Source organism: Epinephelus fuscoguttatus, linkage group LG8 (genome assembly GCF_011397635.1).
Source record: "Epinephelus fuscoguttatus linkage group LG8, E.fuscoguttatus.final_Chr_v1".
Classification (NCBI taxonomy): Eukaryota; Metazoa; Chordata; class Actinopteri; order Perciformes; family Serranidae; genus Epinephelus; species Epinephelus fuscoguttatus.
In genome coordinates, this window is record NC_064759.1 from 24,782,275 (window position 1) to 24,810,133 (window position 27,859).

At 41.1% G+C, this 27,859-nt stretch overlaps 1 protein-coding gene across 1 annotated transcript; it reads right to left on the reverse strand.

Moving 5' to 3' along the window:
• Positions 1-27,454, reverse strand: kcnn4 (potassium intermediate/small conductance calcium-activated channel, subfamily N, member 4). Its single transcript, XM_049584625.1, has 9 exons — positions 26,824-27,454; positions 19,360-19,455; positions 16,694-17,118; positions 10,800-10,935; positions 7,110-7,220; positions 4,327-4,448; positions 2,487-2,556; positions 1,522-1,688; positions 1-1,388 (listed from the first exon to the last, which is right to left on the reverse strand). Exons 1-9 carry the CDS (start codon positions 27,223-27,225, stop codon positions 1,385-1,387), a joined length of 1,533 nt encoding a protein of 510 aa, XP_049440582.1. The 5' UTR covers positions 27,226-27,454; the 3' UTR covers positions 1-1,384.
• Between the last annotated feature and the right edge of the window lie 405 nt (positions 27,455-27,859).

The window sequence follows — 27,859 nt, forward strand, 5'->3', positions numbered from 1 at the left end:
TGAATTTTTAATGGCTTTTAATTATAAGCATGTCTTGGATGGTTGTTAACATGTTTACACCATGTGCAAATGATACATAGTAAACAGGGTTAGAAAGAGTCCCTCTTCGGTTCTTTTTACAACAAACCAGAGTACAAATTAACCCGCGAGGAGCTTTACTTTTCAGTATTGGATTAAGTTAAAACACATCAAAACTCCAGTTTATCCTCCAGAGAAAGAGTCGATCCAGTTTTTCTATTTTTTTTTCTCACAAAGTGCATTCTTAACAGTGAGGTTTGTATGGAAGTTTCTGAGTCCTCTTTTTTTTTCTTTAGATCTGTTTTCACTACACATCATTGAAATGTTATTCTCCTGTGAGATGTCGTAGAGGTCTTGGTATTCAGGTTGAAAATAGCATATGATTTTTTTAAAATAGTTGTTATATAATCATAGTTTTAATGTTCACAGCCCTCAATTTTATGTGGTTTACTTCATTCATGACCACTAGATGGAGCTGTTTGGTTGCTGAATGACAACTTTGCCCAAGTTTCATTGTTCTCAGAGCAGGTGTAAACTGTTGGGTGCTTTTCCTGCATTGGATGATTACAACCTTAAACATACATATTAATCTACGAGTTTCAGATCACATCCCTTAAAATCCCAAGGATTTACAGTTAGAAATAAAGATTTTTCCCTTAAAATCAAAGTTTAGTTATTTTTTTCTCTTATTTGAGAATCAAAATTTCATTCACGTGAATTCACTTGATGGGTCAAAGGTAAGCAGAATAGGGATTTGCCAGTGATTGTATTCAGGAAGCCTGTTTGCGAACAATAATCAACCTTTTAACCATTAAACTGTCTGCTTATCAAAAAGAGGATTTGCGAGTGTTTTCTTGAACTGATTAGGCTAAAACTGTATAATATTGCAAATAAAATTAACATGTAAAAAAGTGTATCTGATTGCATGGCAATGAGGCAGTGACACAGTCCATCAATGAAATATTACAAATAGTTAAAAGAGCAAACTCTGGAGCCTTTGACATTTGTGTGCATCATAAGGCTCTCCACAGTCCTTGTTTGAGATTGATTCAGTTCTTTGTGCACTGTCACAAATATAACTGCTGGAAACACAACAGATTTCTCAAAATACGCTGTGCGATTCTCCCACAGTGGATGGGAGACGTATTTATAATTTTACAGCCATGAGTCACTGTGCCGTGCACTCAGCACAGGGCCAGAAGATGAGATCTTTAGTAGGTATGCCAGTCCTCCAAGTGGTTCAGCATGTTAAAGAGTCTGGAGCAGCTCCGGGTGGAGAGGATTTACCGTCTCACTTTCATGGATACTGTAGATGAAAACACTGAAGACAATTATGTGTCTCCGTAGCAAGTAAATTGTAGCCATGTCACCTGCACAAAATAAAAGAAAAGACAACAACAAAAAATAGCTTACTTTTCTTAGCAGGCAGCTCAGATACCACATCCTGCACTGCATTGACAGCAGATCTGCGCAACATCTCTGACAGCTCTAAGTATTGTTTACCTGATCTCTGGGTTGCGGTGACGTAGGACCTGAGACAGCATCTCAGAGGTTTGTTGGAAGCAGCGACTCAGCTCGTCCAGCTTCTGCTCCATGGAAAGGATACGCTGCTCCAGCTCTCGATAGGAGTTATTCCAATTGGCACTGAGGTCACACATGATCATCTGCATCTGTTGGAATCAACCGAACAGTGCAAATGCAGAGATTTTGGTAATTGCAAGAGAAAACCACTGTGGGCTCTGTGGGTGCAGACACATTTAAGATTTATGTTAGAGACTTATGGTGAAGTTTGGTGACACACTGTTATATTGCGTATGTGTGGCAGTTTCAAGCCAACTCACTTGGGGCAGACTCGAAACCACCCCACTGTTGCCAACTAAGAAACTGTGTCACTACATTTGGCAGCTGCCTTAGCAACTTGATTTTAAAAAAAGAGGCCAACAGCAACAAATCTGGTTACTTTTTTAGTCACTGTGGCTCAGCTGCGTTCAGTCAGTGAGCGAGAGCAGCCTGTTGAGTTTACTGCACGGCAGTCAGACTGTAATTAACTGATTGCAAAGTGGCCATGGCATGGTTTACGTTTGACATCTTAGCAAGGGGCTACACTTGCAGTCTGGAAAAACTAGGTTTATTTTTTCAAATAAATCAATCAGTAAGATGTATTTTAAAGTGCACAAATTACACATTAGTGCCTCTCACTGGGTAACGTCTTTGTGTGTTGAGTTTATTCCACATGGAAAACTTCTCTGGGCCTGTGAATTCCTGACACAAATGACTCCTGAGACATTTTATAGAGATTTTTTAACAAGCATTTAATGTGTCTGAACACCTAGCAATAAACAGCAGAGTGTAAATAAAATACTGCGTAATCGTCTATGTAAGTAGCGAGTGTTTTTAAGGGGGATCTTTGTCATCCTATTTGGCACTAGGCTCTTCAATGAAACATTCCAGTGACAGCTGTCGTTTACCTTGGGGAGGTCCACCATCTCACTGACGTAATCTCTCAGTTTTTTTTGTTTGAGGCGTAGATGCCGAAATCTGTGCAGAAAACAAAAAGATAAATCTCAGTCATTTGGAAGTATTTCAAACATTTGCATTTTAATTACATTTTTTCCAAATGCTACACAGGAAGGGAAACAATTCAAAGTAATTTTGATGCTCTGGTGCAAGACTATGTCTATGATTTAAAGGTACAGTGCGTAGGATTCTGGGGCATCTATTGGCAGAAATGGTGTATAATATTCATTCAATTTTTCATTAGTTTATATTCTCCTAAAAATAAAAATCTCAGGTGTTTTAGTCACCTGAAGGTGAGCTGTATATACCTACATACAGAAATAGGGTGAAAAGCACAGACATTCGAAAGGGGTCAGTTGAGGGGTCAGTTCGGGCATTTGATCAGGATGCCCCCTTGGCGCCTCCCATTAGAGGTGTGCCAGGCATGTCCCACTCGTAGGCGGCTCCGGGGTGGAGTCAGAATACGCTGGAGGGATTACATATCTTGTCTGGCCTGGGAACGCCTTGGGGTCTCCCTGGAGGAGCTGGAGAGCATTGCTGGGGAGAGGTATGTCTGGGGTGCTTTGTTTGGCCTGCTGCCCCAGCGACCCGCCCACGGATATGTGGATAAAGATGGATGGATGGATGGATGGATGGATGGATGGATGGTCCTCGTAGTAGTAGCCCAGTAGCCCTAAACGGACACATCAAACACTGGCTCCCGACAGGGCCTCGTTTCAGTTCGGCATCCTCACTGCAAGATGCCACTAAATGCTACACACTGGACCTACTATGTGTTGAATTTAGATGCTCCAATAAGTTTTGAAGTGCACATCTAAGGATGAAGCACCCCATCTTTGTACAAACAGAGAACTCCTGGCTCAATACACAACTCCTGATTTATGGAGTTTTCAACTGAGTATTCCACTACCCAACATGCAGGAGTCATGCTGTGCTTGTTACGTAGCTATAAAACATTGCTAGGAGTTTTGGGTTTTTTTTGTTTTTGACGTATGGACGTGGAAAAGGGCTAAATTTAGTACCTGAGATGGATGAAACCACCAAAAAAAGAAATATGGAAACCACTATTGCAACCTAGCAGCCAGTCTCTGACGTTAGATTACTGGTCTCATATATGATGTTCATCATCCCAATGTGTAGAGGTGCCTCCCCACTCGTAATTTCCACAGTGTATTTATTTATAGCGGTGCTGCCCGGTGTAAAGCAGGAAGCACAACCCCTCCATCCAGGCTAACACACACACACACACACAATATTGTCAGGATAATGAAGCACAAAATCACACTTGGACTTCCTGTCTTGTGCAATCACTTGTTCTTCGAGGAGGAACTTGGACTCAATAACAAGAAGAATAAAAGTGCAAAAAGGATAAAGATGGCTCCTCAATATTCCCATCTTATACTTGATGAGTGTCTTAGAAGAAGGTGAACAGCATGTTGGGTATTACTGTCAAATTATACTGTAAATCGTGAAAAAAGGACATTTAATTAGTCATTTGCCAGCTTGCCTACCAACCTTGCCTTGAAATCTGTGTAAAAAAAAGGGTGGACCCTTGTTCACACATGCCCTGCCCACATAAAAGAAGCCAACAAATGTAATTAGTAATCTGAATTAGCCATTAAAAACTGTGACTCTGTGGTTCAGCGTGTTGACACAAAGTTAATGACCCGTAAAAATACACGTGTAAGGCACACAAACCGCCACCCACGTACATCCCTTGCCCAGACACAAACGCACACACAGAGGCAGACATCCTGCCTGAGGCTATCATTTTGCGATACAGCAACTCACACTCTGATGGCTTCCAGAAGGCATCTCTGGTGTCTTCGCTGCTCACCGCGGTTGCCCCTTGTCAGGTTTGTGCGGTGCAGAAGCCAGCATTCCCTCAGTACATTAGCAGCAGCGTGGCGGATCTGAAATGTCAAAACCGACCCATCAAACAGCGGAGGCTGCAGGAGCACGAGCATGGTGATAAAACCATTACGATAAAGTCAATCAAACTTGCAAGCTGGGCTGACAGAAAACACAGTGATTCATATCGATCATCCCTGTATAGGAAGTATACATAAGAGTTGTCCAAGGCATCTGATTTAATCCAGATAGGCTTCCTTGTTGCTCAACTATGAAAGTCTTCTTTTCACAGAGATGCTTGTGTAAAATACTTTGACAAACAGGCCGTACAGACTAGAAGTGAGGGTTAGAAATTCTCTGGTATCACCTTTCTGTACCTTTCTCTTTGATTCTATTCACGTCTGTTTGTCTTCCTGCACAAATCACTGTAACTGCCCCGTGATGATGTCACTCTGGCCCTGTTGTGAGGGTTATTAATAGAGGCTGTCAGTGTCTGCATCCAGATGTCTTCCCTTGTTCCCATCAGTGTAAATCTGGACTGCACCAGATAGCTCAGAAGGAAGCATGCACGCGCGCAAAAACACACAGAGCAACCACAAGCAAGGCATAAAGATGCACAGAGTGACAGGATGCAGCCACCGGGAGAAAGGAAATAGTCGTATCCTCCAAAGCAGTGCATCTACCGCAGTCAGACACTGCTCTACGGTTTGGTTAGAAGCTGTAGCGCTGCATGCAAAGCAGAACGGAACGATATTCTAAGAACCCTATCAGTCATTATACGTTTATCTGTATTCCTGAGACACTTTTCTGGCTTTATGACAGTGTTTTCTTGTCAGTGTTTATTTATCAGACACCTCCGTCTTCCCATCAATAAGCAAACACTTGAATCCGGTCCAAGCCTTCAAACAGAGCAAGACCTCTGCAAGCCACCTACACACACACACACACACACACATACACTTACAAACACACACGAATGTCAGCTCAACCAGTTTCCTGCCCAACGCTGCACCGTCCTGAACTGACACAAGTTTCTTTCCTGACAGAGATCAGATGATTTCCTCTGTTTGACGCCTTGAAAATGCTATAAAGAGGTTGGCATCTCCCTCCTCTTTTCCCACACTATCCTGTCCTCTGGTGTCTCTTCTCTAAAGAAAAAAAGTCATCCTAGTAAAACTCCAAAACCAAAACATGCATGCGACACGGAAAGTAGTGACGCTTCCATCCTGACGGCTCCATCCGCTGTGTCATTCTTCTTGTTTGTGTTGTTACACTCAGTAACCTCTGATGGAAGGGAGGGCAGTTGGCTGTTTACTGAATGTTTATATAGGGAAGTTTATTGAATTAGTAGATAAATATTATCACAAAAATACGAGCCACTATTTTCAGGCTCTACAGCTCCCGTGAGAGAACCTTCCTATATACAAAACCCCACACGTCTGTCACACCTGTTGTAGTAGACATTTAAATCTAGATCTGGATGTCTCGTCCATAGAGAATGTTTTGCTGCACTGCCATGTTTCTACAGTAGCCCAGAAGGGAAAAACCAAACACTGGCTTTAGATAGGGCCATTCGTAGCAGCCACTGTTGTTAGCAGCACCTCTGTGACCAGCAGCATCAGGAAAACACTGACTTTTTTTGTGTGAAACTGCTTTATTCAGTGTTTTACCGGTTTAAATAATCAGGTCGGTTTGTTTTGGAGAGGAAGAGACCTCTGCGGATAATTCGGCTCTCTGTCCTGAACATCAGAACACACAATAGCATGCAATAGTCTGAGCTGAACAACATTGGAAAAACACAGATTTGTAACGTGAAGCTGCTTTATTCAGTGTTTTTACCAGTTTAAATCACCAAATCCATTTGTTTTGGAGAGGAAGAGGCCTCTGCAGATATTTCGGCTCCTGGTAAAAACCTCCTGAACGATGAACATTGAAGGAATTCTAACTGTGCAAAATTTCAGCAGGTTGAGTTAATCATCTCACCTATACTGAGCTGTTAATGTGTCAATAATTCTATGTAAAGATTTTGATTAAATCCTCCACAGACAATCGTTGAGATCTTCTCCATGATGGTTTTCTATTAAAGGACCACAATTGAACAGGTTTTGGCCCATTCAACACAAATAACATATTTTACAAAACTGCCAAGCATTTTTCAAAGCATTCCAAAGTGTTTTACTTTTGTTTTATTGAGTTATGTTATTGTTGTCTGGCACTGCAGAACAGACTTTTCAAATCATTCTGCACTACCACAGCTGCATTGCCACGCAATGTTCCGGTGACTTTGACAACAATAAACACAGACATGGTGATCATCGTGATGGATTACCTAACTTAAACAAGTTTCAAATTTCTTCAAGCTGATTTTTTTTAATGCAGAAATTAAAGGGAAGGTGCGTTCCAAAATCAAAAACATTACAGCACATTTTAAGAAAGAGTTAGTAGCGTCGTGAAGTATGCATGATTTGTGGTAAATGGGCCAAAACATGCAAAAACAAAAACATGCAACTGGTATCTTTGAAGTAACACTTCATCACATGGAGCCAGTCGATGGATAAGAAACAGCTAAATCGCAAGTGAAAATAGCCATGCATCCATAAACTTGCAAAGAATAAATCACGAATCGGTGAGTTGTCTGGTTCTGCTTATAAACCTATTACATATAAACATTTTCATAATGTAAACCATAACATTATATATTTGCTGGGTAACTTTGCTCTTACCCTTTTGGAGATCTGGATGTCCAGCATGAAGAAGTGCACATGTTTCTCTCCTTTATTCAACGCCAGCGTCTTGCTAACGACTGCAACCAGCATGGCAGTGCAGGCTACACCCTAAAATCCAACACACACACACACACACACACACACACACACACACACACACACACACACACACGGGGGGTTGGTGAGGTTACTGATATGTCTACCATCTGCCTGTCTTCCAAACAGCCTGAGAGAAAGTGTTTGAGATTGTTCCTGGATACTGCAGTGATATCAACAAGGCAGAACTCAAGAGAAACTGATGTGAACTTTTACAGTCTGATTTTAAGGCTGAATTTGTCTACATCCTCAACCTCGTGTGTTTTGCTCCGCCATGACCCTCAAGGGAAAGCACTTCTTCAGAAATGTTGATCTTCATACCTCATATGGTTTTGTCCAATAAATCAAAGTTATATTTACACAGAGAGTTCAATGGTTAAACACGGCCTCTGTGGCACTGCTGCAGCGCTGCTTTCCTCTGAGAATAGCTGTGTGCTATTGCTGGACATGGAGCTACAGGCTGATGGTAAGGATTCAAAGGGGCCGCAGAGCGGATCACATCCACAGTCACACAAATAGACACGTCACAGGAAACACGGACAAAACACTGTGCTGATTCCATGTCCACTGTGGATAATGATAAAAGTCTTTACCTGGTTTCCTCTTCTCAGCTTGCATTAGAAAGAGAGACAAAGAAGCAGAGAGCGAGATCAAGCATGAGCATAAGAGAGTTTTAAAAGATATATTTATCCTTCACTCTAACAGCCACAAAATATTTAAAATTACACCGTCTGTGAAACCTGGGAGGTACAGACTCTTTCCTTGGATCCATCCACACACTGTGATGGGATGCAAACGGCGTTGTCAACCCCTGGACACAGCTGCAAATTGAGTTATGGCTGGAGTCAAACAGAAGTGCTGACCATAGAGGCTCTCAGCCATATTACAGGTGTGAAAGCCTAAGTGACTGGCTCCCAAAACTGCCCTGATGGGAGTAGGAATTTTTTTTTTCCAAATCACGGGCACAGGTTGGCACACCCTCCTGTTGTACCGGTGCCAAATGCAATAAACCACCTAAAAATGGATACAGTGGAAAGTTTACCCTTATAAGGATGGAAGCTTATAAAAACAAGGAGATGGAGAAAGAGAGTGAGTGAGGGGAAAGATTGTTTTCCACTCTGTCATGGAGGTGTCTAAACCGGACTTGTGCCCACATCCAGAACCACAGCGGTAACTGTTATCTGCTTGTACCAGAATTTAAAGCAGCAGAGGTGAGGCAGCGAACCATAGTCCGTTGCCTATGCAAACACACAGCCACTCCTCGCTCTCAGTGAGTTGCTGTTTGTCTTACTTTACTGTACCTCTTTGTGTTTTATCTCAAGTATCATTTCCCCATCCCTTTAAACCTCCATCTATATCCCTGACCCTCCCTTCCATCATTTGTTTAGTCTTAACCTTGGCGTTCCTTTGCTTCACTGTAAAAACACAATATTATCTTGCTGTAATTTAAAAAAAAAAAAAAACACCATGAAAGGTTAATATAGCTCTTATTTGCTCCTACAATTTGAATTGACTGTAATGCTTTCTCCACTTTCTCCCTGGGATACTTGATTTATTTTATTAATATATATGCTGAGATAAACAATTTCACAATTTCTTTTAAAGTTATATGACAAGGAGAAAAGTGTGTGCAGCAAAACAATGACATCATGCTCTGTATGCTTTGAGTGGACAGCACAGCGCCCACCGCATGCTGTCAGTTTCCCTCCCTCAGTCTTTTCGTGCAAGTGCCTGGTACCACCAAGGTCCTGCAGAAGCACCAGCCATTAAATTACAGCTGTGGTCTAAATCACACACACACACACAGGGGGGATGAAGGCATTCAGGTCTGTCAGCACCACTAGGGTGTGCAGCTGGACAAAGAAGGGGCATATGTATCCAAGACAAGTAGTGCAGGAGAGACTGGGATGGAACACAAAAGGCACAGCAGAGAGGTGAACCAAGCTGAACTGACCCGATACGAAATGGGAAAAACTAAATGGGAAAATGGGGGAAGAGTTGCTGCAATGGAACAGAACACCAAAGGAGGGAATGAAACAAACCAGAGAGGATGATATGAAACAGTACGGAAAAGAATAGAGCAGAGCACAATCAGAACATATTGGCTGTGTCTAAACTTCCATATTAACATGCTATTTAGTGGACTGAAATAGTATGTGAGCCAAGTATGTCCAAAATTATAGTATGAAACCAACAGCTCATTATCATCAATAACGCTTTTTAAATTTAAGTGCAAGTATGTAAAAAGTGCCTTCTTTAACTTGGCAATCTCACCCCATAACCAGGTTTAGATCTCCACCAATTTCTGTTCTCCCTATTGCCTCGGATGTAATCAGCGTTATCAGTTTAGCCATTAGTTCTGGTCCCTGCTCTGGTGGGGTACATATGTCCAACAATGTTAATTCATTCTCTTCTATGTTATCTTTGAACTGAAATATATATCTCCTTTCCCTATGTGCCAGGATTTTTGCAGCATGAAATGGGATCAGCATTGCAAGTCCTCGTTTTGTAGAGCCAAAGGATGAGGAAAATACTTACACAGCAGCAAGATGTTCTAGTTTTACATGTTCGTCTTTTGATAAATGGGTTTCTTGAAGAAATGTTATACCCGCTCCTTCCCTTTTTTAATTTTAATAGTATTTTTCCCCCTTTTAATAGGATTATTTAATCCGTTTACATTAAGTGAGGTTACTTTGAGGTGTGCCATTATTAACTAGGCTATCTGTTTCTTGATTTCCTTTCCTGCTCATCACCTCATACCTCCCTGAACCAAATCCTGTACCGTACCAATACAGAGAAACCCCCAAAAATTTTGAACTGAGCCGAGGTTGGTATGGATTAGCATGGTTACGTGTTTCCAACCGGCAAAGAGGCCTTCAGGAAGTGATGTGGTTATCACAGCTCAGTGTATCTGGATAGATACATGCTACTATTGGCTACATATTGAGTGCATAGTGAATAGCATGTGATGTCGGACACAGCAAATATATCGAGGACGAACCGAACAGAATGGGATGGAACCAAGTGGAGTTCGACGGAACAAAACAGAACTAAACTGCAGAGAGCAGGAAACAAGGGAAAGGAGCAGTACGGAGCAGAAATTGAAGAAAAGTGAACGTAAGGGCAAAATGGACCTGTGCAGAAAAACTCTACAAAACGAAATGAAAACGAAAACAACAGCAACAGAACATCTTGTTTTTGTACCTTATCAAGCTTATAGTCCATGCAGAGAAGTAAGCGGTGGTTTGATTAAGAGCACATACAGAAGTGAAACACAGATAAGACTTTCTTTCTGTTTATCAAACTGAGCATTAAATGTCTTTTGTGTTAAAACCACTACTGCTGCCCTGGCTATGTGATTTTCTGATAAGAGGCCAAAGAAGCCAAAGCAAGCACTTGAAATGAAATCTCATGAATGCCTCTGCGAGTGTTTTACATACTTCTATATGCACACTATTGCATGCGATTTCTTCAGCATTTGCACAAAAATATTTTGAAAACTTTTGTATCTCATAATGAATCTCACGTCAGCATGGAGTCCTCATTTTCTTAAATAACATGCTTTCTGAAGAAGCAACCCAACCTAGTTACCATGACTCCAGTGAAGAGACAAACCGCCTTGCCACAGCTGGTAGTGGGCGCTACATCCCCGTAGCCCACTGTGAGGAAGGTGATGGCTATGAGCCACATAGCTGTGTCCATGTGACCTGTTGCTGCTTGGGTCTTTCTGCAGAGTGGAGAAAGCAGGAGTGAGACTGTGTCATAACAGAATGTGTTAGGTGTATTCTTATAGACTGTAATTATGGGCAAAGACAAAAGTCGTGGCCACATGCTTAACATAACACCTATCCGTAATTAGCTCTTGCATAAGCCCAACCCTGGTAAATCTAAACAGTCATAACCAACTTCTGTGGACATAACCATGTTTAACTTAAACATAACCTGTTTTAATCGAATGCTTGTGACATTTAATCTTAGTCTGTAATTTAATAGCTTCCATGGAGGTTTTCTTGAAATGACTGTTAAGGAGGAGGAGGGTCAGAAGAACAGGTCTACTATCATGGGCATCAGTCAGAACGCATCAGCCTCGAAATTCTTTTGCACACAAGGTTTATTTTCCAAAACTCAAATAACAGTTAACATAAAAGGGGAGCAAACACACAGTGGTTTAGAATCTATGAGCACTGCCGCCCTGTGTGATGATGAAGAAAGACAAGCGAAATGGTGTTCAGGGTTTAAATCATTACCGTCAGGTTAATGAGTGAACAAAGACTGAAAGGAACCAATCAGTGCTGAGGATAAAGGAGGAAAGGAAGGGAGGTAAAGGAGGTGTCAAAATAAGGGAAAATAGGAATCTTCACAACAATAACTATGTAATTCAGAAGATCTTATAGAGAAAATAGAGACAAAATTGTGAGATTTTTTAATTACTAGTGTTGAGTTTATAACTAATTGACATAGTCTGGCGACCTGTCCAGGGTGTACCCTGTACAGCTCAGTACAAGATGGCAACCATTTCTGCCAAGTCAGCCTGCAGCCGATCCTGACAGAAAAGTGGACAAGGTCCAAAACCTGATCACATTTTATGGTTAAAACCTGTTTCTTTTTGTTTGTAGTTTGATACGGCAACAAATTTGACCAATTTTAGTAACAGCAACAAGCTAAGACAGTGTTAATTAAAAAGTACTCGTTTGTAGCCTGGTTCCAGACCATAGACCCCGCCCACTCAACTGAGTAGGCTTGCATCTCTGGTCTGGCATACTGCAATGAATTTGCGATTTATCTCATCCAAATGATGGAAGGACCAATGAACGCCGGGGGTGGCGGCGGGTCTAGCCAATCAGCGCCACGCTGATGTCAAGCTGCGCGCTGGTGGGTAACTGGTGAGGATAGCAACAATGGCGACCGCTACAGATCCTACAGACCACATTAACGATGCTATCGAGGTATTTCGCCACTACTCGTGTTAATGGAGGACCAAATTAAGGAAGCTGCTAAACTGGATTTAATGGTGATGCAGCTGGGCGTGCACGATGACGGAGACATTTTAAACGGGCAATGCTCGCTTGTTTTCGGCACCCCCAAGGCATGGATACTAATGACGTCAGATTCTGGGTGAGTCATTGATCTCTACTGATTGGTTAGGGAAAAATCAAATTCCCTCCCCCTTGTAAATCTGACGTTATTCTACTTGCAATACCCAATTATTATCATCAGTCTATCTTGATTGTATATTTTGTATGTTATTTTGTATTGATTTGTTTGTCTGTACAGGCCAGTGTTGAGGAGGGGCAGCATGGGCTACGATGTTGTGTTTCTTGTTGCTTGTTTGTTCTAAAAAAAAATAAAAAAAAAATCTATATTTATTTGTTGTCTATATCATGACATTGCCCCACCCAATCCATATGTTGAATGATCCCCATAGACAATTCTCTTTTTTGCAAGTTAAACTGACCCACTGTTACACTGGCTTAAGCACTAGCAATTAGTTGGAATAAAGTAACTGAGACTGTACTGACTGATTCATTCCCATTCCCAGTGATCAATTCTTTATAGTAAGCACTAAGGTACATCGTCCTAATGTTCTTATGATTACAGTGACATCAAACTTTATGTCTCAGATGCAGCAATAAATGACACATTTCCTGTGTACAATGAGTCCTCTGAGTTTGATAAAGGCGTGGTCTGTTATTCAAACTGTCTTATCAGTGCTGGTGCTTTACAGTACTTAGGAAGTCAGGAGGTGGGTACCAGTGTAAACTTGTAAAACATCATGAAGCACAAGTCCAATGTACATTCGCGGAAACCACACAAAGAGGCCATACAGTGTGTGAGCATCTCCTGGATTTTCCTAATCAACGTGGTTGGTGTAACAGCTCAGTGTTAAAGGTTTGGTGGTCTTATCAGCTATCAGTCAAAAGTTCTTTTATTACTTTTGACAAATCAAAACATACAAAGACTAAGACATGTGAGACTGAAGGCTGAACCTCCCATTAGGGTTCAAATGAACAAATGACCTCACACTGTTCAAACAGCCAAACAGACTGCAGAGGATAAAGCTGACGTTAAGTTGGCTCACGCTGAAGAGCAATTTGTCAGAGTAACGACATAGAATTTGATGATTATCAAATGGACATCCAGTCTGAATAGGAAAGTCAAATTGACCATCAAGGTTTGAGAAGGAATGTTAAACTATCAGACATTTAGATTTTTTAATGGGCATGTGTGTGACGGGGAGTGAAGCTGTAGTGTGTGTGCGTGTGTAGGCAGCTATAAAAAGAATTTTAAAAAAAAAAACATAAGAAAACTTGAAGCTTTATTCATTAGTGAAGGTAGCCCACAGTTTACTTTGTAAATCATTGTTTATTCTATTTTATGAGTATTTCAAAATACCTTTTTTATCAACCCTCAGAGATCAAGATTTGAAAAGCTCTATTCACTATTTGGCACAAAAGCCTCCGATAACTGAAAACCTGACAAATTTTCCTATTGAAAGATAAATAAAACCTTAGTTTGCTCACCTAATTTGATTCTCCTTTGATTTGGTGGGAAAAAAAGGTGCCCTTGGCAGTCACATATTTGCTTAATCTGCGATATGTGAGTGTAGTTAAAGTTCACTCTCATGAATGACATAGAGAATGTTAGCTTTAACATTAATGGCTAACGGTGATCATTGCGCCATTCCTTCGCTGTTACTTATCCAGTCAATATTTGTTGAGGAGGAACAGCTCTGTTATAAAACCAGACACAATAAAAAGATTATACTTTGTCAAAGGAAAATTACTTTAGCAGGCTGGTGGAATTTTACTTTGAGCTTAACACACAAATTCAGTTAATTGCATTGATAGATTGATAGTGCGCTTATAATTGTACACTGACTATGAAGCCACAAACAGCAGAAAGTTTGCTTAGCTTAGCACAAAGACTGGAAGTACCTTAAAACTTCAATTAGTGGCCCAGGCTATTATTTGCTTAAATCACTGAACTAAACAGGCCTCTATATGGGACAGGCCTTTAATTTCTTTCACAAAAACTGTTGCTCAGTAAAGATGGGAAACACGATCGAATTGTTTATGTGAACCAGTATGACTTTGACTTTTATAAAAATTAGGCTTTGAATAATAATAATATTAATTATGTGTTATGTTGTGACACTTGTTTCACGGCACTCAGCATACAGACATTTTACCGACACTTTACCTGCTAAAACAATACTCATGACTTGGATTCATTTTCAAGTAAAACACTTTTGATTCTTTTGATTGGTGGACCTTACAGACTAATGGAATATAAATAACTTACCGAAACATATATTTTGACTTTATGACAGCTTCAGATGAAGGGAGTCACCACCTGTTTCTTTATCATGAAGGTAAATCTGGATGAATTATGGTCTTCTCTGGTGCTCATGGTTTAAGAAAAATGAAATAAACTGAGCTAAGGATGTGTAGCATCTCCATTTTGACAAAAGTTTTAACATTTACATTTGTATGTGTGATCTAAACAGCTAACTAACGTTAGCTCAAGTGGGTCGTCAACAATCCGGTTTTATGCAAAAAACTTCTATAAAGATGAACTGTTTGGCAACCAGACCAGGCTTCTAATTGAGACAGGCCTTTATTTCTCAAAATGTGTAGCTACTTTAGGCTAGTAAAGGGGACTGAGCATCTAATCAGGACTGGGCTTTTAATCGAAGTTTACAGTAGGTGAAAACAGGTAGGCTGAAAATCTTTCTGCCAGCACCTCTATATTCTCCACAAAGGCACATAAACAGCCCTTAAAACCACAATGTCTTTTCTTTTTGTAACCAGGCTCCCAGGAAAGCAGCTCAGCCTTGCTTCCAATTTTTTTACAGTGGCCACTCACAGTATTACAGCAAGGAAAATCCCTTGTAGCCCTTCAAGCATTTTCCTCACACACTAAGAAACGTCTGTAAAACCATTGACAGGACACCTCAAACTGCAAACAAGGTCAATTATGACTCTTTTTGTTGTTATTTTGTTTTTAAACATGGAGGTTTTGTTGAGAAAAAGTTTTGTAAAAATCTGTGATGTTATCAAAGTCAACGCACCTAGCGGGAACTAGCAGGAGAAACAACACTGTGTATGTTTAGTGGGCCATATATCGCAAACCAAAACTGCTTTTGATGTATTTACTAGGTGAGCAGTTTCATTGGAATGAATAGGCGCCATCTTGGGTTTGATGTCTTGTTTTTATTATACATCTATGAGTTTAACTTTGGATGCCTGCTTCATGCTAAGCTAAGCTAATCATCTGCTGACTGTAGCTTCATAGTTAGCGTACAAAAACAAGAATGTAGGCTGACCAAACGTCCTCTTTTGCCCGGACATGTCCACTTTTCACGCCCTGTCCGGGGCGTCCGGGGGGTTTTTATAAACTGATGATAATGTCCGGTTTTCCGTGTGTTTGTGTGTGTGTGTGTGTTAGAGTGCGGCACGGGCAGCATATTTCTGTCCGAACCCGAACCGAGCCCGACATTATTTAATGACCTAAGCACTGAGTTTGTGTCACACAGTGGTTACGGTTACAGGCTATTTAACAGGCCGGGCATGCTCAGCGGAGAGGGAGACCTCCGTGTTTGAGACGGGAGCAGGAGGCGGGAGGTCCAATGCTTCTAGCGAGAAGAGAGGGAGACATAAAACAAAATAAGATAAAATAGGAAAAACCTGTCTCCCTCTTTTATTTGGAGGTCCGAGACTTCCAGAGAGGTGAGAGGTAGAAACAAACAGCCAATGTGTGTCTGTCTGTGTTGTGTTCAGGTGTTGTCACGTAAATAACAGTGCACAAGCAATAAACAGGACAGACAATAGGATTTTATTTATTTTTACACTACATTTTCACTGAAAGCTGACCGAATCCAACCCGAGCCCGAATAAAATTTATAGCTACATTTCTGACCAAACCCGGCCCGACTCGTCGGGTACCGTCGGGCTCGGATCGCCACACTCTAGTGTGTGTGTATGTGTCTCCTATTGGGGCCTATCTGAATTTCTGTCTTTGAGAGATATTATTTTGTGATATAACTGAATTTTCTATCCATACATATAAATTTTAAATATATTAAAATGATAAGGCATCTTTGAGTAAACTGCGAGTATCATTTAAGTAGGCTATGTCGTGGCCGGCCGAGTGTCCTCTTTTTTGGAAATCAAAATATGGTCACCCTACAAGAATGGTGTCAATCATCTTCATCATGTTCTTACTTGAGTGCTGTTAATTGTATCAGTTCATGAATATGAGTAAATTTCAGGGTAGACTGTTTATCAAATACTTTTCCATTTAAAATAATTCCTATTTCTGCTGGATGTCCCCACACAGTCAGTCTCCAAGGTTGTTGCAAGAGCTTATGTGTCTCCCAATTCAAAAAAATATATTGTACTTTCCAATGTTTAGTACAAAACATACATCATACCATTTTTTGCCAGTACTTCGTAACTTTACACATATACAGTTCTCTTCCCTACCTTTCACACAGAGTGAGCATCCAGGAAGCAGTGATCCAGAAGAAGCTGATGAAGACCAGCAACGTGCGTGCCGGGTATTTGTTCATCAGTATCTTGAGTACAAAGCGGAAGGTGAAGTTGATGTTGTTGAGGGAGCCGATGCTCCTGTAGGAGGCGCTCAGCAGGACTTTGCTGTGCAGCAGGATGGCTCTGTGCACCCAGTACAAGCGGAGGAACATCAGCACTGAAAGCAGCAGCTCCAAGTTCATCATGTCCTTGGAAACACAAAGCGAAGCTGAGGAAGAGGAATTGGTATGGATGCCCACCTCCCAGTATGTGCCAACAGGATGGATGACACAGACCGACAGCTCCAGAATGATCACAAGAACCCTCTGGCTGGTCATGGCAATGCGCCAGTCTACCTGGTTGTGGTCAATGATGAACAGCTGAAAAATGGAGGAGGACAGTTAAGAAAGAAGTTTGGTTTCCATCCAAATGCAGTGCAAACTTTAACCAAATTTTTTAGAAAATCTGCAAAAGAAAATGTGAATTTATGAAATATCATTATGTAAGATAATCAGAAAGTGGCACTAATTGTCCAGTCATGTGTCATAATATCAGTGTTTCTCAACCTTTTTTATGTCAAGGACCCCTAAAATGATACACATTTTGGCCCTGACACACCAAGCCCTTGTTGGCTTGTTTTCAGCCTATTCATCATGTTAAATGAGTGAATAAAATCACTCTGATTGGCCCTTCAACTCAGAGCACAAGAAGAGAAATGGAAGTGAGGAAAGTAAACAATCATCTAAAGTCAAGAGGGAGTGAGACCAAAGCAAACTTGTTACATTAAGATTATTTTTCTTTAGCCACTGAGCTTTTTGGAGCTCTTTGTGTTATTGCTCACTGGCGTACCATAAATTTGCTCTGTTCTTTCAACATTGGATTGTGTTGTTAATGTGCTAACTGGCTAACTAGCATCATGACAATTTCCCTTTTTGAATGACGAATACAGACCACTGCAGTCTGCTGGTGCAGAAAGTTTTTTCCACTCACACAGGCACTGAATGTACATGCTGGTTAATGGCTGTAGTCTTTGCGATGTGTTCATGTGCAACTCGTTGTCTAAGACACAGGTAACATGAGGGGACACAACAGTTGGCTTTTGTGGCCGCTAGTTGTTTGTTGTCAGTTCGGTGTGTCTGGGCCTTCAGGTCACGATCTCCAATTCGCTTCGGGGACCTCAATTTGAAAAGATTTTGGTTGTTAGATATGATTAAGACCAGAATTATTTAGTTGCCAATGAGAGTTAAGGAGATAACCATGGAGGAAGTGAAACCTGTGCTCAGAATAGTCACTCTTATGACTCTTACTCACAGTGGGCTCACTTTTATTGTAAATTAGATAGCGAAAATAAATCATTCCCCATTTTTCAGGGGATCCCCTAGAACTCCCTTAAGGACCCCAGGTGGAGAACCACTGCATTATTCCACTGCAGAAGAAGAGCGCTAGTCAAACCTAGGAAAACAAAGGATGTATAGTATCGGAGAGGTGGACAGAATCTTACACACAAAACATCTGATAACTCCAGTAACTGTGTCACACAAGAACTAATCTCATTATGTGGCACACAAGGATATGCATATTTGAGTATATGTGTGCTCTGCATCTCAAGCTAAAAATAAAGATAAGATAAATGCAAACACACATGTATCTACAGAACAGTACATTGTGTTTGTAAAGGTCTGTGATAAGAGAAATATTGTATAAGCCTCCAAAGATATGAGGCCACAGAAATCTGGGAGAAAAAACTTGTTTACTGGTTTGTATGAGTTGTTCATATGTGAGGAATGTGTTCATCCCCTCAATACATAGCTTTTCTGTGCCTCAGTTTGTTCAAGAAAATAAAGTAAAAGTCAAGTTTCTCTTCTCCTTGTGCCACTGATTGAAGCATCTTAATGTTATTGGCTTGACTTTGTTTGTCATTTCTGACACCCAGGATTTAAAGCGACATCAGGCACCCCAAACACCCTCTCTGTGTTAGTCTCCACCCTGAACCTGCCCTTCCTTATCTTGTCTTCACACTTGCATGGACCTCATGTGTATCAGACACACATGACTTGCAACCAAACTGAAAACACTGTAGGTGAGAGCATAAACCCAGCAGCCTGACCGAAGACCTCTCTGCACTTGTTGTTCATTCTGCATTTTATTGAATACGCATGCTGTGAGTGTGCATGAGGGCAAATGAAAGAATGTTTACTCTGTCTAATTTCAACCAAATCCCTTCATGTATATTGAATTCACACACAACGGCAGCGAGCCACATGGATTGGAAAAATAGCGCAGCTGCAACATTGTGCATGCCTGTGTGGGCTGAGGTTTTTCGTCCAGGGTTTTTTACGCACACAGCAAATATAGCACAGATAATCAGTGTTGAGGCTACCATCAGTGGACCGAGAGCTCCTTCTAAAACGATTGCCCTCAAGTATCTCGAGCAAAGTATCATTCTAGCCAACATAATTTGGAACAAACATTTACTGGTATGAAAAGTGATGCACAAAATATGGCAAGTCCAGCCCTGGAGATCAACAACACACACACACACAGGCTCTCACTCGGGCACACACCACATCTCAATAAGGGCGTCCAAACTGTTGGAAACAAAGGGGGAAAGGCAAACTCACCCTGATGTCCTTATAATGGAAAGCTATGATGAGGATCAGGAGACACCCAGTGGACAGGCTGATGGAACAGTTGACGAACAAGGCAGTGTTTGAGCCCTGGGAAGGAAATGGAGACAAGGGAGATAAGGCATAAAGATTTGATTTCTTTCCATTAATGTTCTCCATCATCAAAGTTTTATCAAGGCTGTTAAACTGAACAGTTTCCTCCACTCACTGTGGTGATGACAGGGGTGGAAAGAGTAAAAGGTAATCTTACCCATTAAGATTACCTAAATGATGGAAACAAAAGTTCAAAACAGACAGCGAGTTGGTCACATATGATCAAAGTGGCCACCTGATTGACCTTTACCGTACAAAGCTTGTCCCATGGGGCATGTCCTATACAAATACATTATGTATTTACATATTGCACAGTTAGTTAACCAAACATTTGGTCTATTAAAGTTAAAAAGCAACCAAACAAAGAAAAACCAAGATCTTCACACATTCCAGGACCATATATACAACAACAAAAACATTACATTATATACATGTCCAAATAATTTCGAGCATTTAATGTGTTTGATGTGCAAAAATTGAAACACAATGTGCAGTGAATAACAAAAGAAAGAAAATAAATGCAAACTTCATTACGGTACAGAGCTTCTTCCAGGCTTTCGCCACATAACTAAAGCTAACTTAAACCTTTCACAGGTGAAAAGTCAACTCAGTCTTTGTCTCAAAGAAGCATAAACTTTGTTACGTTATTTCAATATGTACCCTCAGAGCTGTGTATCACGTAACCCAAAATGCACCTCTAAACAACAGTGAAAACATCACACCATGATGAAGAAATCAGCATTTTGCACTTCTTTCCTCATAATTTAGAATGGCTGTTTCCCCCAAGACAGTGTGGACAAATCGACAAACAAGAGTTTCTAGACAGCAAGAGGAATTTGATCTCTGACCAGCTTCCCACCTGAGAACAATTGTGGTTTTGCATCTGCACTATCCAGAAACCCCAGCCAGTGCGCAACCTTAACTGACTTTAGTACGTGTAATTATTTCAGAGTGCAGTCATGAAAATTGTGGTTGGATATTAAAAGTAATGATTGTGCAAATGTAAGGATTTTCTTCCTCTTACATGACTGTAAAATAACTCTTGAGGTTTTGTTTGCTGTGTTATTTGCGACAGTTTATCGACTAAACCAGTGGTTCTTAACCAGGGGTCCTTCACGGAGTGCAGGGGGTCCCCAGAAAAAAAAGGGCAATACTTTTCTGCCACTATGTAATTCACAATAGAAGTGAGCTCAGTGTGAGTAAGGGTCATAAGAATGACTATTCTGAGGTTTCACTTCCTCCATGGTTATCTCCTAAACTAGAGTTTACAACTGTAGAATTGAGGTCTTAATCATAACAACCCAAGTCTTTTCAGATGAAGGTCCCTGAAGCAAAGTCTCATCAAATGGGGGTCTGTGATCTAATGTGTGTCAATGTGCATCTTGTTTCCTTGAAACAAAAAAGATTGAGAACCACTGAATTAAACAGTGTAAAGACGATAGGTTAATCTGTAATGAAAAGAACAGTTAGTTGCAGCCCCCATGGTGGATCAAATGGTATGCATATTATTCATTATATACATATTACATTTATGAAAAATGTACTTTTTAATTAGAAAATGTACCTCTGTTGTACTTTTAGTGCACTTTCCACAATGAATAATCAATCCCTCTCCAATCTGCAACACCATTTAAAGTGTGTTAACCATCTTTTCTTCACAATAAAAGTTTTGTCAGGGATTTCCTTTCCATAAAAGATGACTCAGAACTCATTTAAATGGAACATCCTGCTGATTATGTTATAACAGCGTAACTGTAGGCTACTCTGTAAATCCTGCCTTTCCAAACACAGCTTCATTATAAATTTACAGTACTTGGGCCTAATGAAAGTGGAATTACTGATTCTGTAATGTACTGCGTAAAGGTACATAAAAGCCACTCAATTAGAGTAACAACAGCGCTTGTAATTAAATACTTTCCAATCCAGAGAACTGACAGCTGGAGACACAGATGAATTAAGAACCAAGCATATGCTTCTGCCACCTTTGTCTTGGCAGGTTAAAGAGCACCTATACCCTTCATCCATACACCTCAGTGCAGCTAATATAACGTCAATGGAAGTTTTTAACGGGAAGTGCAGTTTAATGTGGTTTACAGTAAAAAAGATAATTACAAACTTTCAAACTTGAGGAAACTTGAGCGTGTAGGTGGTGTGGTGTGACGTCCGTTGGCAAGGTACGACGTTTTCCACAGCTCCTCCCGTAGCATCCACATTAGAAGACCAAAAGCTCAACAATTCACCACATTCCATGACAGAGAGTTCAACAGCATGCTCCTTGCCGAGTTTCTAAAATTGGTTTTGTACCATTTTCATGTAGGTCATTTCAAGCCCGGTGAAGCTAATCTGGGTTAACCTTACCATGGATTGTTTCTCACAGTTTTGGACGAACACCGAGCCACCATTACCAAGACGGGCCACCCAAGTCATAGCACAATAATTAAAAATAAAACACTGAATCCAGTGCGAAGAAGGTGGTCTGGTTTCCGTGAACTGCAATAAATAAATACTTGCTGAAGAAATACTGCATACATCTGATTTAAGTTTTCTAATTTGGTTTGTTAGTTGGGGAGCTTTCACTCGCTTTCATGTAGATTCTTGTGCTGGAGGTCACTAATAGGACTAGAGATATAATATAATAAACTTAAGGACAGGCTTACAATATTGAATATTATACTGGTGCAGTTGGACAGTCGCAGAAAAGGACATAGCACATTTGAAGGTTTAGTTAATGCGATAGTTAGGATTTTCTGAAGTGGGCTTGTATGAGGTACTTATCCATAGTCAGTGTATTACCTATAGAAGATGGTGGCCTGTGTGTAGCAGTTTGGAGAAGCAGACAGGAGTACTGACACAGAAGCTAAGCAATGCACTGCTGTGTATGTGGGGCAGCAGCAAAACCAAGTGGCAACCTCTGAAGCTGGAAAATGAAGTCAAGGTAAAAGTGCCATAAACTGCACTTAGTAGAGGCTGACTCCAAAAGCCAGTCAATTACTATATATCCCAATGTTAAAATGCCCAGTGTGGTGAATGTTGTTGTCCCAGGACGTCTTCTTTCAAAATACACTTCCGTTTTCACAGGAAATTTACCGTTTCCATACTGTCTCTTTCAAAATAAATGCACTATGTCAGTACAACAATGCGAATTGACTTTTTTTTTCCTCCAACAGCTAATGCAAGTGGTTGGGTTTACGCAATAAAGTCACATGGTTAGGTTTAGGACAAAAGAACAGGGTTTGGCCTTATATCTTACAGGACAAGAACACTGCTCTCCTGGGTGAAAGTCAGTGTTTGTCGTTCTTGTCCAGCTGCATTTCTGCCTGACAACCGTTAACCAGTCATGCCTCATACTGACGTTAAACGACAGCTCTTTTCGTCAGTGTTTAACGCCACAAGTCACTGCCCAAGCGCCGGATTTCGCCGACTTCAGATTGAGACCAGGTTGTCAATATCTTAACTTGATAAAGACCTTTATGAAGTGGTCCTTTTTTAGGTGGCTGAAATATGTTTTGCTGCTGTCCCTGTCCACATCAGTACATTTCTTAGCCTCCATTACTCCTGTCTACTTCTCCAAACTGGGGGCACACCGACCGCTGTTTTCTGAAGATGATACACTATGATTGATAAGAACCTCATACAACCTCACTCTAAAAAATCAAAACTATCCCTTTGATACCAACCAAAACTTACACAAGGTGATTTCATTGTGAAGTTACCTGGTGACAAATCCTATGATTATAAATACTAAATGATCACTGCTGGGTAACACCAACAGTAAGTGTACATATAGACATTTTGGTATTGTTATAGTCACAGTGACCCAGTCAAACACTGCATGAGACAGTGTTGGCAATGTCTTAGTTGGATGTGTGCTGATGAATAAAATCACGGGACTGATGTTTAACAAAATACAAGTAGACACTATGCAGGACATGTGTGGCTGATCAGCTGTCGGTGATGAACAAGAACCTCCAGATCACTCACCCTCTAAGACCATAGGCGAGTAAGATACCACTTCACTGTGGCGCATGGGACTCTTAGCACTGTTGGTTTTCTTTCTTACAAGCTTGTTGCAGTGTCTCATCAGGCCCCCAGAAAACTTTCTAGAATTGAAAACTGCCCTGCAGTAATGTTAAAATGATCTACTGGAGGAGGTGAGTGGGTCGCCAACATTTTTTTATTGCCACGAGTCACCACAGCAGCTCGTTCTGATACTTCCTCCTCTCTGGTTGTGGATCAGCACAACAACACAGATAACATCGAGGTGTGGGCCAGACTGGGGCCACTGTCTGTGGTCACAGTTCAGTTCTAGCTTCGGTGAGAATGTTTTTGCAAGTTTTTGCCTGTTTTTTTAAGGACCATAGTTGACCCGTTTTTCGCAAGCCGTTTTGCTTTGCTTATGGGGCAAATGTGACTAATTGCTAGTTTTGAGGTGAGTAGGGATGTGGTGCATTCAGGGCAGCAGCATACAATTTGTGGGTGAGATTTACCTATTTGCATGTCGACCACATATTGTGTAAGCCAGATTTCAGTGGGTTGATGACACATTGACCACATTGCAGTCAATATACTTAAAAGTCAACTCATAAGCCTGTCATTTTACAGAAAATATGGGCTACAACACTGGAAGGAACTGCATATTAATGATGAGGGCTTTTTATTTGAACAAAAACTATGACTACATTGCTGCGTGCCGAGGTGCCCTGACGTTATAGCTGCTACTTTATCGCGAATATTTTTGAGTTTATTGTTTTAATCTTTAAAAATAAACTCAAATATTATATTCTTATATATTATCATATCATTTTAGATGATTGCAATCGCTTTAGTCAAGGTGGAACACATTTACATTGTAAATGTGTGGATTTAGCAATTGACAGGCAAGTAAATGAGTCATAACTCGCACGCAAGGAAACTAATGTCCATTATACCAGCACTTTAATCCACCCTTGGCCCCAGCCAGACCATAACAACCAAAATTCAAAATCATAACAAGAGAAAGCAGGCATGAAGCTGAACAGAGGATTAAAAAGCTGGAAGAGGAAAGTGAAGAGGAGAGTCAGAAATGAACAGTGCAAGCATTTAATACACAACAAAAACACACTGAGCTGCCAGTCAGCATTATAACATGATGACAATATATTTGTATGCGAAACAAACATTGTGACATTTAATACATTTTCCCCACCAAAGGAGACCACATATATGATACATATTACAGCAATGGCGGCCTGCATGTTTGCTGTGATTGTGTAGGTTGTGTTATTTAGTATTAGTATGTTTTATGTGAGAGAATCGTAGCATGAAAATAAATCTCAGCTACTTCAGATGTTGGATATTTCTAAATAAATCTGAAACTGCTGAGGTCAAATTTGGCTTTTGCCACGACATGCTCAGCTTTTGGACTCCAAACCTGCAGTTTTATAATTACACCTGGTTGAGAACCAGAGTGAATAAAGCTCACGAAATGTTATCCGCTTAAGCCCCTGTTCAAACAACAAGAAATATTCTTTCAAACACTGGACGCCACGCTTGGCTTTTCATCCTTGTGTGGGTGTTGTTTTGAGTTGTCATTCCAAGAACGTCATCGAAGAGCTTCAGAAAAATGGACACAAGGTTGCATCCTGGTCAAAGTGCACACTCTTGGCTCAAGCACAGCCAAACTCGAGACATAGAGACTTTTAGACTGGCCATGCAAATACTCTAATTATACACTAAATGATGTGGAAAGATAGCCTGAAGTACTTTGGGCAATCTCGCTGTAGGGGAAGAGGTGAAATGTGGAAAAACGTTCTATAAATAGCCCTGTTTTTCGTGCATAACCATGAAAAGGTAAGCTTAAAATATAACTGTGTAGACTGCAGATTTGATCGGCATACAAGTTAGGCAGCTCCAAGATAAACTGCAGAATATGGCTTTAAAAATAAAAAGCAACGCTGGGCACTGAAAAGATGCTGTATTTTGCTAAGGCAGCCCCTGTGTGACCAAAAAGTCGTGTCAGTCCACAGCCAGGGGAGAGGATGTCGCAGCTCACACTCGTTACTTGGACATCATATGAAGTTTAAGACGGGTGCTGAAAACTGTTACATAAGCTATGGTTAAATCAGCAATGCAGCCTCTCCAAAATAATATGCTTTAACTGTGGTGAGGAACACTTTTCCAGTGCATCAGCATTTCCATGGTACAGAAGCTGATGCCTGTTGTTAGGAATGGACAGACAACACCTGTTCTTGGTTCGTATTTGTAAACTGGAATAGTAATGTCCTGTTTGTGCCAGCACCGTTAATTTCACGACCACGCTTCCCCGAGTCCAACTCTCTGAACACTGAGGGTCAGGCCCTATTTCCATAGGTTTCTCAAAAGACTGTAGCTGATGTGAGTTAAAAATGTGGGGGCTCTTTGACACTGTAATCAATCACTGACTTCACAGCATGGAGGTGGTCTGATGTTTTTTTGCGGCGTGCATGAGAACTTTTTTCCACATGTGGAACTGGCGTGCGCTTTAGGAAGTCAGGGGGAGTTAATAATTTGTTGATTGTGTGGCCTGGCATTGTTATCCACTGAGATCTGCATGTTAATGTCATGAGGCTGTGCTACCAAATAGTGTGTCTGGAAGTGGACTAACTAATCAGAGGGTCAGGGGGGTTCAAAGCCCAGGTGCAGGTTCTGCTGTTGTGCTGCATGGTGCTGTCTGCTAATCAAGGAAGTTGTTATGACAACAAATAGAGCCAGTTGTGTAATGGTGGTTTCTCTGCACCGGTTAGGATCAATTGAAATAGGTCACAAGTAAAAGAATATATGGTTTAACATAAATGTATTGATTAGTTTGTGTCAGTTCGGTTATACTCTGAATGAAAATCTAATTTGAGCTGTTGTAACTGTGACACACGGAGCTGAAGATGCAGCCACACAGCAGCAGAGCAATTGTGAACAGGCTGCAGTTCTACTGCATGATGCTGAAACCAACACCATGATGATAGTGTTAATTATCGTATCATTTAATGATGCGTTCAGGGGCCAACACTACAATGTCTCGACCAGCTGACAATACATAGCCACATTTAGGTAATGTAGTTTAAATGTTTTAACTTTGCTGATGTAGATGCAGCATCTGCAACGTGTGCAACGTGCAATATGTCACATCAGCTAAAGTTCTGATTTGGTTTGTGAGGTTGATATTGAGCAGAATGCATCATATTGAGAACTGCAGTGGAAAGCGAGACAGGGAAACATGCTGCCGAAACGAGCGCCAAACAACACCAAGTGTCAGACATTTCCATAATTATGTAGTTTGGTTATACAGTTAGTGAAGTCTGATTAGACCAGCTTTTCACTCAGGCATTAGTGTAGTTAATTTCTCAAACCTACCGGTTTGTAAATGGAGGGACATATTTCGGCGTGGATTATCATGAGCAGTATCCCGAGCAGAGCTGTGCCCAGAGCCAACGCGCAAAGGCGCTTTTTATCCTCTAATAAAAACTTTCTGTCCCGCAGTCTGTAGAGGTCGTCTCCCTCCATGTGAGCTGTCCGCTTCCCGGGAAGTGACAGCGGCACGGCCACCGTCGAGCCCCCGCCGTTTCGGTTGATCAAGCCATCGCAATTCACACAGTCCACTTTGGAGTCTCCCTGCAGGCTGCGGTTTGTCATCTCCATCTCCAGAGCGCACATGAGGCGGCCGTCTGTCCCTCGCTCCCTGTCGCCGCTGTCCGTCGCTCCGTCCTCTGCCTGTCCGCTCTCTCCTTTGCTCTCCTCCCGAGCTGGGGAAGGCATAGTCCGATGGGCGCACTGTGTACCAGGCCCTTCTCTCGTTTGTCGCTCATCGAAGTAGCGGGTTTACCAAAACATTTGGCCTTTAACACACCCTCACCTTAACACTCCTACCAACCGACGCGCCGTAGTTACGCGCGCTGATGCCATTTGCACAGTGAGGCGATGCAGGCTTACCCGTATTTACATGGGTTATTATTTTAAGGGTGTGCGTCAGTCTGCCCCAAATGAATTCTGTGTGTGTGTGTGTGTGTGTGTGTGTGTGTGTGTGTGTGTGTGTGTGTGTGTGTGTGTGTGTGTGTGTGTGTGATGCGCTCTCGGAAGAGCGTATGATCACAAAACAAGATGTTGACTTAGATTATATTTCATTGAATTTTGAGTCTAATCAGTTTAGCAGGAAAAAATTACTTGACAGGATGTTACCATCACCAAAAAGTTTTTTGTATTTTAATGATTTGGGAACAATATGATTATCTATTTTTTCTGCACAAAAATAAGAAACCAAAATATAAAAACTAAAACACAGCAAACCTCATGTTCCTTGTTTTTGTTTAGCTGTTGGTAACGCACTGTAACGGTGATGAGCAGGACAGCTGTAGAGTGACACCTTGTGGTTGAGGACCTTCATCCCTTGACT